At 39.2% G+C, this 13,170-nt stretch overlaps 1 protein-coding gene across 13 annotated transcripts in view; it reads right to left on the reverse strand.

Moving 5' to 3' along the window:
* The window catches only part of LPP (LIM domain containing preferred translocation partner in lipoma), a 757,855-nt gene that overhangs the window by 200,276 nt on the left and 544,409 nt on the right, over positions 1-13,170 (reverse strand). For all 13 annotated transcript variants that reach the window (XM_005201494.5, XM_015471873.3, XM_059884788.1 and 10 more), the window contains one exon: positions 4,404-4,530. In XM_005201494.5, the coding sequence (XP_005201551.1) occupies positions 4,404-4,530 (127 nt within the window). The remainder of the gene's footprint in view (positions 1-4,403; positions 4,531-13,170) is intronic.

A 13,170-nucleotide genomic window follows, 5' to 3' on the forward strand; every position in this document is an offset into this window, starting at 1 on the left:
GGCAGGTGTGAAAAATGTGCGTGGGAAATATTTAATGTTTAAAGAATAGAAGAGTAAACCACAGTCCTGTTAACTCATCCTTTGCTTTCTGCTTCTACCTACCATGAGAGGTAGAAAAGGCATTCTGGCTTTGGAAACCATAGTCTTAACCACATTTCATGAAATAGTTCTCATAACCTTTTATCTCAACGTGTGGGACTCATTACATAAGATAAAATACTCGGTCTTTAGGCTATTGGTTCCAGCCTACCTCTCTAACCTTATTTCCCAATATCTTGTTCCTTCCCACATGGATGCTTCACTCCAGTGATTTTATTCCCTTTTATGTTAAAATTCTGCTCATCAGAAATGACATCACTTCTCTACTATCACTGCACTTCCAAGTCCTAGTGCCATAATTTAAAAAACAACTGAAAGTTTATCTACTCTATAAACACTTTCCATACCTGCCTCATAATTTGCTCTCTCTTTCTTCTATACTCTCAAAGGAATTTGGCTGAACTTTGAATAAGTTACTTGTCACTTTCTGCCTTCCCTTATTAATTAAGTGCCAGAACATTGCACATATCCTCTATTAGACAATAAGCTTCTTTAAATATAAGACCCATGTCTATCTTGTTTCATGTGCATTTAACACCTACCCAGCAGAGCAGCCTGCACATAATAGGCTGTTCATTGGTGGATGTTTTCCATATAAAGTAATTTTCCTTAAATCATCCTGGGATCAATTTATATTTTCTATATAGTTTCTATATCTATATAGTTCATTCTATCTACTTGGTGGTGCTAGTGGTAAAGAACCTGCCTACACGTGCAGGAGAAACAGGAGACACAAGTCTGATCCTGGGTCAAGAAGAACCCCTGGAGGAGGAAACGGCAACCCACACCAGTATTCTTGCCTGGAGAATCCCATGGACAGAGGAGCCTGGCAGGTTACAGTTCATAGGGTCACCAAGAGTCGGACAAGACTGAAGTGACTTAACACGAACATAGAAGAGAATACCATCTCTTATTTTCCATTTGTCCAAAGCTAATCTCTTCCATAAAACTTTTCCTAAATATCCAGACTAAACTTTGGAAGGGATGGATATGTTTATTACCTGAATTGCTGTGATGGCAAAACACGTGTATCCATACATCTAAATCCACCAAATTATACACATTATGTGAAGTTCTTTGTATACTTCAATAAAGCTGTGGGAAAAGCTTTTAGAAGAAAAAAAATTGTATAGACCTGGATTTTAGATTCTAATCCACTCCTGCAACTTATTAGCTGTTGATATTGGGCAGATTACTTAACATTTCTGAGCCTTGGTTTTCTAATCTGGAAATAATAATACCATTTACTTCACAGGATTATAGCTTTTTCTGTAAGGATGAAATGAACAAATTCTTATAAAGTACATGGTATATAATAGTCCTGCCATATTGTAAGCACTCAATAAAACTTAATCATTATTCCACATTCCCTCTCGTGGTTTGTAACATTCATTTGGCAATGATTATTTATCGATTGGTGACATATGTTCTAGTTTTGCTTGGAACTTAATTTTAAATCAAGCATTATTAATGGATTTTTAATGGGCATATCTTGTTTTCTTAAGTAAAGCATAGGATAACTCTGATTATTGAGTATATTTCTACATGCCAAGAACTTGACTAAGTGTTTTCTATAAATATTTCATTCAATACTCCCAGTAACAGTATAAAACAGCCATTATTTCCATGTTATAAATACAGCAAAACAAAATGATGTAGAGAGTAAACAATTTGTTTGCATTGTCTAAGATGGAAAGTAGTAGAGCTGGGACAGTTCTTGAAGGCAAAGATAATATTTAATTACATGTTTCCCAGAGTACTTATTATATATTCATTAATACAGTCACAACCTATGGTCAGTGTTGTTTATTTCTATCTATTCTGTTGCTATGATAATTGAAGCATACATATTTGGCATGTTAGCATTTTTGTTTTTGATATACCTTAATACAGATAATAAAGGGCCTTATTTTTCACTTTTAATAAACTTTTTTCAATTATCATCTTAGGTCGCAATATAAGATCTTCTCCCATATCAGTGACAAGGGCATGATATACTTTTAGTGTATTTCAATATAACTAGAGACTTTTTCTTTTTATACTATTCTCTATCCATTTGTGTTAGGCTTCCCAGGTGGCTCAGTGGGTAAAGAATCCACCCGCAATGCGGGAGACACAGAAGATGTGAATTCAATTGCTGAGTTGGGAAGATTTCTTGGAGGAGGGCATGGCAATCCACTTCAGTATTGCTGCCTGGCAAATCCCATGGGCAGAGGAGCCTGGCAGGCTACAGTCCACAGAGTCAGACTGAAGCGACTGAACACACAGATGCACTTGTGCTAGTCTCTATCGACTTTTAGCTTTGTACACTTCTCTGCATTAATGATGTTTCTATAGTGAACTTACTATGAAAGAAACACTAAATAACATTTGCTTCACACTCTTGATTTGGGAAAAGGGGCTGAGGCAGTGGAGAAACAGGCCAATATGTTTAGCTGGTGGAAGGCAGAAAAGGAATCAGAATGACTCTTTATCCCCACTATTATGCTCTTTTAGCTAAGATACACTGTCTCCTGAATACAAATAAATGCCAAATTTTTCATATTCTAATCCAGTCCATTTATGATGTGGGTTTGGACCAGTGCCCTCAGTTTGCTTGTTATTAAATATTCTCAAATAAGAAGTGGGAAGATATAAAAATAGAAAATATTTGAATAAGTAAAAGTCCTGGGCAATTTTTCCACCTCTCTGCCTTTGATCCTACCGCTTCCCAAATGTAATATCTTCTCTCTAGAAGTTCTTACAGCAGGGTTACTCAGAATGGTGGATGGATGCCTAGTTGACTAAGACACTCTGTGAAGAGACAAGTTCAGAAGCAGACAGTATTTATAAAATATTATAGCAGCTTGCTGCTACTGCTGCTGCTAAGTCACTTCAGTCGTGTCCGACTCTGTGTGACCCCATAGATGGCAGCCCACCAGGCTCCCCCGTCCTTGGGATTCTCCAGGCAAGAACACTGGAGTGAGTTGCCATTTCCTTCTCCAATGCATGAAAGTGAAAAGTGAAAGTGAAGACGGTCAGTCATATCCGACTTTTAGCGACCCCATGGACTGTAGCCTATCAGGCTCCTCTGTCCATGAGATTTTCCAGGCAAAAGTCTTCTAGCAGCTTAATAGAGTAATTTATTCCTGTTAAAAATAACAACGCTAAAACTCTGTCTTCCAGTTTATATTCTTTTTACTTCATTTTCTTAGTAACTAATTTTAATTATACTCTGTGGAGATATTGATCTCCAACAGATTAGGAAGGAAACAGAAAATGTGAAAGGCACTGCTTTAACAAGTCCAGGTTCAAGAACCATTAATTCTTCTCAAAAGCATTCCTGATGTTCTTGATGCAGAGAGCGTTTACATTTTATAACATTTGACCTAAGTCCCTCTTATAACTCTACCTGGTATACCTAGACTATCAATTATTTGTGTGCTGTTTTTGCCTTTTCTGAATAATTCCAACCTCCTTCAGGACAGGTTATGTATTTTTAATACCTCGTAATTGGCGTATCGGAGAAGGAAATGGCACCCCACTCCAGTACTCTTGCCTGGAAAACCCCATGGATGGAGGAGCCTGGTGGGCTACAGTCCATGGGGTCGCTAAGAGTCGGACACGACTGAGCGACTTCACTTTCACTTTCACTTTCATGCATTGGAGAAGGAAATGGCAACCCACTCCAGTGTTCTTGCCTGGAGAATCCCAGGGACAGGGGAGCCTTGTGGGCTGCCGTCTATGGGGTCGCACAGAGTCAGACACAACTGAAGCGACTTAGCAGCAGCAGCAGCAGCAGCAATTGGCTTTTAATTTATAAATTGACATTACACTAATGGACTGAATGGATTAACCATTGATAATTATTCACAGGTTTTGAGCAGAAAAAAAACAAAACAAAACAAAAACAAAGAGATAAACTCTTCCTAAATAGGGGAAAAAATTAAGAGCAAAGAGTTTCGATACCACCCAATTCCCCATCTTGTAAATGAACGTCTCCCATTTCCCTGAACCCACATAGAAACCCTATGTCTGTCTAATGAGAAGCTAATAAATTGTCAAATATTAACTTTTAAAATAAAATTTGAATTCAAGAAACTCTGCATAACTCCTGAAATTTTAGTCCAAGCTAAACAGATATCACATGTACAGCAGTTTCACAAAGCAGTATCCAGAACACTCAGGTGTGTGCACGTGTGTACCAACTCCAGTGCATCAAGACTCAAAGCCTCTACCAGTGGAGCTGATACTATTCCTAATTACTGATTAAGGAAAACAGAACAGAACCTTTATTTCAGAAGTCAGTTCTAGACCCCACTCACCAAAGTATTCATCGGTGGGTGGATTTTCCATGTCATACAGCATCTTCTTGGTCAGGTGCTCGAGCTCATCTTCAGGGCGGAATGAGGAGGGTGCAGCTGGAGGTCCCATGGACCCTGCTGGTCCACCCTGAAAGGCAGAAAACACAAAGTTCTTTAAGGACAATCTAGACATCAACCAAGGCAGCCAGGTAGTGTTTGCACTGGACAGGGCTATTAGAAGACCTGCGTTTAGGATTGATTGGCTTTACCAGCTATTCAAGGTCTGACCTTGGAGGTACCACTTTATTCACTTGCCTTGTCTAGATAAGCCATCTATCAGGCTTTAGAAATTCATGTGTAAAAAGAATAGAGCTGTATTTCATTCAACAATTGCAAGCAGTCTCTATGCGCCAGTTGTATATTTGTAAAAAAAAAAAAAAAAAGGATGACTATATTCAGTCTCTTCCCTTATGCAGCTTACAGTCAAGCGAGAGATATAGGCACCCTAATAATTAACAATAAAGCAATTGTGGAAAGTGCACAAAGGGGACTCTGGCATGAGAGGAAGAATTCCAGAGGAGAGGAGAGGTGTCAACACAGATTAGGACTTATTCAGCTGAAGGAGAGGAAACATACGGGTTGAAGTATCTTACATTCAGGTGAGGAAAAAACCAGGTGGCTTAAGGAGCTCCTGGCAGTTGTATATTTTGAGACCATATGTAAAGCTTGACATAAGAAAGAAGATGAATATTATTGGATACATGGGGTCCAGAATGTGAAGGAACGTGTGTTCCAGTTAAGAATGTTAAATGCCCCTCACATCCCCACCCCACTAGACCACTCCTGCACTGCAAACAAACATATCAAATGAGAAAGTAAATCACCAGCATTAAACACTGGATTGGGGTTCAATAGATGGATGCACCTGGATGAAAGCAATGTGAGGGAATCAAAGGTCAAGGGAAAGAACACTTGAGGTGATCAGCCAAGAAGCTGCCAGATGCAAAACAGCTTGTGCTATGTAAATAAGAGGGAATTTCTTATATTTTCCTTTTCCTATATTCTAACTTTGACCATTTCCGATAGCATACCCCAGTATCTTCAAAGTATTAAAAACAGAAAGACTGTTATAAGTTTAGAAATAACAGTGATGATGTTCCCTGTGGCTAAGGGGAAGAACTGAGATAGGGAATGCAGTTCCTTGATGTTTATCCAGTCTTAAAATCATTGACCAAGTTTCTCCTTTCATGAGTAGTTTACAAGAATCAATTCAACAAAATATGAAGCTGCATATTCATTCACACATTGTCTTTACTATACCAAATGAGTTCTTGGATGTGAAAATCCCTTGAAGTCCATATCCCTGTGCAAAAGTTTCATGATTATATTACCAGAATTTATTTCAACAACCAAGAGGGTTATTAATTATTTGTGTTATGTTTAAGGCATGAAATGCCTTCTAAACTAAATACATGTGAAATTGTTGATCGGTACCTATTTGACCTTTTACTCTATAATTATTTTTCGTCTGGAACCTGCAGAATCATTACCTCACTACTCATTGTGAGGTAAAGAAATTGATGCCCCAAAAGATCAGGGCAGGGCTGATTAAGGTAAAGCCAGAACAAGAGCCCATCTTAGATTTACTCATTTATCCTGCTGCTGCTGCTGCTGCTAAGTCCCTTCTCATCTCAGTTGTATCAAACAACTTTTGTACAAGTTTTTTAAACTGTTGTATAAATGTTGTTGCTGCTGCTAAGTCCCTTCAGTCTTGTCTGACTCTGTGCGACCCCATAGACGGCTGCCCACCAGGCTCCCCCGTCCCTGGGATTCTCCAGGCAAGAACACTGGAGTGGGTTGCCATTGCCTTCTCCAATGCATGGAAGTGAAAAGTGAAAGTGAAGTCGCTTATCCTAGGAACATTAAATATTAATCTCAGGGCCTCCTCTAAACTGCAAACAATGTCTGTCTTATAGAGTTAGTGTGAGGTTAAAGAAGCTCTTGACTCATTCACATTTCTTTTGCTTATTAGTTTATCCACACATTCTTACAGGGTCTATTTGTGTACCCTCCACAAGCATAAAGATGTGTTAGACACCGTCTTTGCCTTTGAGAGGACTTGAGTCCAGTGAGGGTGAGAAACACACACAAATGATTCTTTACAAAAAGCACACTATATTGGTGGGAATATATGCAGATACGAACATTGGAGTGATTTGCTGGTACTATTAAATTTCAAATTGCTCATATATGCTATCAACTTTTAGGAAAATTTTACAGAAATATTCATATAAGAACATAAAGTTACTGTGGCCAATGACAGTGAAGGAATATATGGTGTAGCAGTGGCATTATGGTTGGAGATAGTGCTTTAGCAAAGTGAGCCTGTGAACCTTTCTGAACTTCAGATCTTCTTCTGTAAAATGGGCTTGGGAATGCTACCTCACAGTCTTTGTGAGAATTAAGATAACTTGATTTTTGGGCTTCCCTGGTGGCTCAGTGGTAAAGAATCTGTCTGCAATGCAGGAGACACAGGAGACGTGGGTTCGATCCCTGGATCAGGAAGATCCCCTGGTGGAGGGAATGGCAACCCACTCCAGTGTTCTTGCCGGGAAAATCCCATGGACGGAGGAGCCTTGTGGGCTACAGTCCATGGGTTCACAGAGAGTTGGACACAACTGATGTGACTGAGGATTCACGCAGGCAACTTGATTTTCATGCTAAATAGAGCTTAACTACTACTTTCAAGCCATGGTAACAAAGGGACTCTGGATCCCCCAACCTGCCTCAGAGGGAGAGGACTATCCCTGTACAGTGACAACAATGAAGACGAGATAGGAAAATTATCTATATTCTTTTTTTTTTTGCAGGTCTGCAATTAAGAGAGAACTTACACACCAAATTTGGTATCACCTGGCTCTAAAACTCTGCATTTTTTTAAACCAAACATTACTTTCCATAGAGAAAAATGCTAGAAAAGCATGAAATATTAATGGTGGTGGCTGTTTTAATTTAAATCAACAGCTAGTAAAGAAAATCTCATAACTCCTGTTTCCAGCCCAACCCTCAGAGAATGGACACAATTTATCATTGTTTGGCCCTAATATCTCCTTGCTTTCCTTTTCATATAAACAAAGAAAGAAAACCAAGTTTGTCCTCTGTAAATCTAAGCCAGCAGTTCAGATTCTACCTTTAAGAACATACATTTCAAGCAGAGGTCTAATTTCAAAGTATTTACCATGTCAGTGTTTCACTGATTTTGAGGGGAAAAAATGTGTCTATTATTTCTTTTATTCTACAAATACTCCTTCCTATTTGTTTTTGATACTGTTTCTGAAGTAACACATTTGGAAAGGTTCTTTTCTTTTAGATTCTAATCTCATATAATGGCTGTCCTGGAATCTTAGTATTTCTTTTGAATAAAGTATTTTCCCACATAGCTCAGTTGGTAAAGAATCTGCCTGCAATGCGGGACACCTGGGTTTGATTCATGGGTTGGGAAGATCCCCTGGAGAAGGAAATGGCAACCCACTCCAGTATTCTTGCCTGGAGAATCCCATGGACAGTGGAGCCTACAGTCCATGGAGTCGCAAGAGTTAGACACGACTTAAGACTATCTTTCTTTCTTCTTATGACTAAAGACCCCAAGAGATCATCTCTCTCAGTGTTTCTGGGTCTTATTTGGCTGTAGAGCTCTCCACATGTGCTGTATCCAGTGGGTAATGCTCAAAATCTGTGGAAACATACTGGTAAAACCTCAATTTCTTCCCAGTTGTCTCTCATACTCAGAAAAATACAGCTCAGGACTTTCTTCAAGGTTCAAGTCTCAAAGTAGTAGTTTATAGTACTTTTCTCATTGGGATGAAGAGACCCCTTTCAATTTCTGTCTTGCTTAGAACTTAACACATCCTAGGAAAAATTAATAACTGTCTGATTCATTTCTTTTTAACAAGCAGTTTCTAAAATTGTGTCTGGGCAATAGACCACAATTGAAAATTTTTAAGTAGGGGTGAGAGAGGGCTGGCAAGATGTGTGATGCATTTTTTGCTTTTTATGTCTTCAAAAGTAGAAATGTGAATAGTACCAGCGGTATACTCATTGTGACACAATAATTCCTTGTATCTATATGACCTTTCTCAAAGTGCCTGCTTCCACATATATGTACTCTCAAATGTTTATACAACAGGCTTGTGTGATACAGGATCCCTTTTTATGGATGAGGAAACTGAGGCTCAGAGAAGGTAACTGAGCAACTTTGTGTGAAGTACCAGCTCTGAAAGATAGCAGAGCCCTGACTGAGACCAGGTGTGTTTCGGCTCCACTTCAAAACCTCTCTGGGCTTCGACATTGTTGTCTCCAAGTACTTCTAGCTCTATTATTTTATAGTCATTTGGATTTTAATCTACTGATTGTATTATTTAATAAGCAAACATGTCTTTCAGAGTGGAGGCTTACTGCTAAATAGTGAAACAAAAGAACTGCAAAACAAGTATAAACACAGTCTTTAACCTTTTCTAGGGAAGAGACATTCTTATAAGTATCAATATTAATCACTAGCATGTGTGTTCTTTGAAATGCCTGGACCTCCTAGTAAAGGTGAAAAAAAAATTACATGATCCACAGATGAGTTATTGAGAAGTAAACTTCAGAGAACTCCTTCAAAATTCTCTTAACATACTTTTCCTAAGGAAACGCCAAGTGCTAAGCACTATCATTATAAAGTCAAATTATTCAGGATTCATGCATGCCTCTGACAACTCAGTTTAGGAAGAAAGAGACAAGAAAATAGGCAATTACAGTAAAGTGTAAGTACGAAAAAACAGGTATGAATTCAGTGTTCTGAGATAGCAGAACACTGCCAGAAAGGAGGTGACTATTTAGTTTGAGATTAAAGGATAAACTGGATTTCACCAGGTGAAAAAAAGGAAGACAAAGGAGAGAGGGAGGGGGGAGAGAAAGAAAGAAAGAAAGGAAGAAAGAGAGAGAAAGAAAAAGAGAAAAGGAAGAAAGGAGGAAAAAAGTAAAGATATTGCAAGAATAATATGCACAAAAGACCATGAACAGTAGCAAAAATATTAAGAAACAGAGGAAGAACAGAGCTAGGATGAGGCTAGAGAAATGGACTGTGGTCAAACTCAAGACTGTTTCAGGCAACAGACAACCATTAGGAGATGGTTGGATGGCATCACCGACTCGATGGACATGAGTTTGGGATGCTCTGGGAGTTGGTGATGAACAGGGAAGCCTGGCGTGCTGCAGTCCATGGGGTCACACAGAGTTGGACACAACAGAGCAACTGAACTGAACTGAGGAGATTTAAAATGATCTCTCTACTGAACTGAACTGAGGAGATTTAAAATGGTCTCTCTTTTTTTGGTCTTTTATATTTTGTCCTACCTCCTTTCAAAGAGAATGGGCTGCCTCTCTGGGTGCGTGGTATCCTCTGCCAGCGTTCAGAAGTTGTTTTGTGGAAGTTGCTCTCAGCACTCAAATGATCTTTTGATGAATTTGTGGGGGAGAAAGTGGTCTCCCCATCCTGTTCCTCCAGTATGCAGGTCAAGAAGCAACAGTTAGAACTGGACATGGAACAACAGACTGGTTCCAAATCGGGAAAGGAGTATATCAAGGCTGTACATTGTCACCCTGCTTATTTAACTTATATGCAGAGTACATCATGTGAAACTCTGGGCTGGATGAAGCACAAGCTGGAACCAAGATTGCCAGGAGAAATATCAATAACCTCAGATACGCAAATGACACCCCCCTTATGGCAGAAAGCGAAGAACTAAAGAGCCTCCTGATGAAAGTGAAAGAAGAGTGAAAAAGTTGGCTTAAAACTCAACATTCAGAAAATTAAGATCATGGCATCCGGTCCCATCACTTCATGGCAAACAGATAGGGAAACGATGGAAACCGTGAGAGACTATATTTGGGGGCTCCAAAATCACTGCAGATGGTGATTGCAGCCATGAAATTAAAAGATGCTTGCTTGCTCCTTGGAAGAAAAGTTATGACCAACCCAGACAGCTTATTAAAAAGCAGAGACATTACCTTACCAACAAATGTCTGTCTAGTCAAAGTTATTGTTTTTCCAGTAGTCATGTATGGATGTGAGAGTTGGACTATAAAGAAAGCTGAGCACCGAAGGATTGAAGCTTTTGAACTGTGGTGTTGGAGAAGACTCTTGAGAGTCTCTTGAACTGCAAGGAGGTCAAACCAGTCAATTCTAAAGGAAATCAACCCTGAATATTCATTGCAAAGACGGATCCTGAAGCTGAAACTCCAATACTTTGGCCACCTGATGTGAAGAACCAACTTATTGGAAAAGACCCTGATGCTAGCAAAGATTGAAGGCGGGAGGAGAAGGGGATGACAGAGGATGAGATGGTTGGATGGCAACACTGTGCGATGGATGTGAGTTTGAGTAGGCTCCGGAGTTGGTGATGTACAGGGAAGTCTGGCGTGCTGTAGTCCATGGAGTCACGAAGAGTCACACATGACCTGAATTGAACTGAAAATGGTGGGTTGACTTTACTAAAGTCATGCTTCTGAAGTATGTCTTTGGTGAACACCTCAAACACCAAAGAGAATGATTCCTTAAAAATTGCAACCAGACATCATGCGATTTCTGAGCAATTTAATGGTTAATATGCCTTAAAAGAACTGGTATTTACTAAGTACATTTGCTAACTTCTCACCAAAATGTGTTTCCCCTTCCTTCTGAGCTCATAGCTAGACTATTTTCCATATATGACCATATGAAAGATAGGAAGGAGGGGAGCTCACTCCTGGAGGAGAATCATCAACTGCCTAGGCTTGCCTGCCTCCAACTTACAGAAGGGAGACTGGAAAGATATACACTCAGAAGTTAACGGTTAAAAAGTGACGGGCCAGTGGTTTACAGTCTTTTTATTTATATTTTCCATTTGTCTACAATGAAAATTTTTTCCTTAGATAGTAAAAAAAATTTTTTTTTCCTGACACAAACGTGACAGGAAACAGAAAATGTCCAAATATCTACATCAGGCTCTTCTCTGCCATGGTTCTTGTCTTGCTAGGAGCCCAGCTACTTATCATTCCAGGGAAAGCTTAATATGAATATGGTAGCCAAATTTGGATCTAGACCCCTGGTAAAGGTTATGGATGACACTGTGAAAAAATAAGGACAGTTTCTGCAAACAAAATGCACATGGACAGAATCTGCTTGGTGAGCAAAAAAAACCTCTGCCAGATAAAGAACAACACAAATGAGAGTATCTGTCATATTTGTATAGTACTTCATTGTATTTGAAATGTTTTATACTTTCTTACATCAAAACCTATTAAGTACAAAAGACCTATTTCTCTCTCTAATCTTAGTTCTACCTTTAACTTGTCCAGTCATTTTGATCAAATCATTTCTATTCCCTGAACCTCAGTATCTTTATGTGTAAAATGGTGTTTTCAAAGATTCCTTTGAGTCTATCACACTTTTGTGCCTATAATATGAAAGGCACATACCATTACAGATACTTATAGTGAAATCACAGATATTCATATTTACGGATACTTTGTAGTTTATTAAAAACAGACACACACTGAGTAAGTGGAAACCTCATTATTACAGAGATTTCCACTTACAGGAGGACTTAAACTACTTATCAGCATCTCCTGAAACAATCTAGAACTTCATTCAGCACTCTGAATCTGACTAAGCAGCTGGCAGGTCACAGGGTTTCTGCAGCCTACAGAACTTTCACTACACATGGGGCATGAAATCAAGAACATACAAAAGCTAACCACCCTTTCCTACCACCACTCCTTCTTGGGTAGAGAAAGCAGAATTCTATCCCTCCTAAAGAGAAAAGGAAGCATGGTAAACTGCATACACTAAGGCGCAAACAACAGAGAGCTCTAGGAGAACACCTGCCTCCTTCAGTCTTTGTTATCACCAGTTTAATTATTTCAAAACATGTGCTAAGGATCCATGTTACAAAATGGCTACTTAAATCAGTCATCATATTAGACTCTGAGTTACTCTGATATTGACCTCAGCATGGGCCATCTTTCCTCCATGAGTCCTTCCCTGATGTTGATTTCCTAGTTACAGAGTGCTGGGTAACTTAACCTTAGTGAAAATCTTAACCTTACCAGAAAAGCACCGCCCAGGCAGATACGACACCAGGAAAAGGCAGCCAAGATATTCAGAGAGACTACATGATAATGAATACTCTATCACTCTGGGTACCAGAGCTGTTCATTTTTCTTGTCCATTTGCAATGATGTACAAGAGGTTCCTTCTCTCAGAGGGAAAATAACTTCAATTATGTGTTCTTGAAAAAAGAAACATCGAAATTATCTTCTTTCAAAAGGTAGAATTAGTCCCGTTTTGGAGCTGAAAGCCTGCCAGAAAAAATATATTTCTGATATTTTTGCTCTTTTTTCTCCCCCTATTTAACAATGTCAAGTTTGCAGTTTGTAATTTCCTGAGGCTGCTTCTACTTTCTGACTCTCACTGAATTATCACACTCTATGCTCAACATCTCACTGCTTAGTCAATGGAGCACCCCTTCAGGCCAAGGGCAGAAGATGGGCTGAATACTCACCCTGCTTCACATTTAAAGCAATGGATGGGTCACAGAGAAGGAAGGGGCAGGAGAAGAACTACCTATTAACAATTAGAAACCCACAAATGAAACATTCCTTACAGCTTCATGGGAGCAGAAAGGCATGCTCTTAGCTCTTCTATTCCTAAGGCCCATTTCTAAGGCCCATTTCTATTCCTAAGGCCCATTTCTCCCATAAGGAG

Source organism: Bos taurus, chromosome 1, assembly GCF_002263795.3.
Source record: "Bos taurus isolate L1 Dominette 01449 registration number 42190680 breed Hereford chromosome 1, ARS-UCD2.0, whole genome shotgun sequence".
Lineage (NCBI taxonomy): Eukaryota > Metazoa > Chordata > Mammalia > Artiodactyla > Bovidae > Bos > Bos taurus.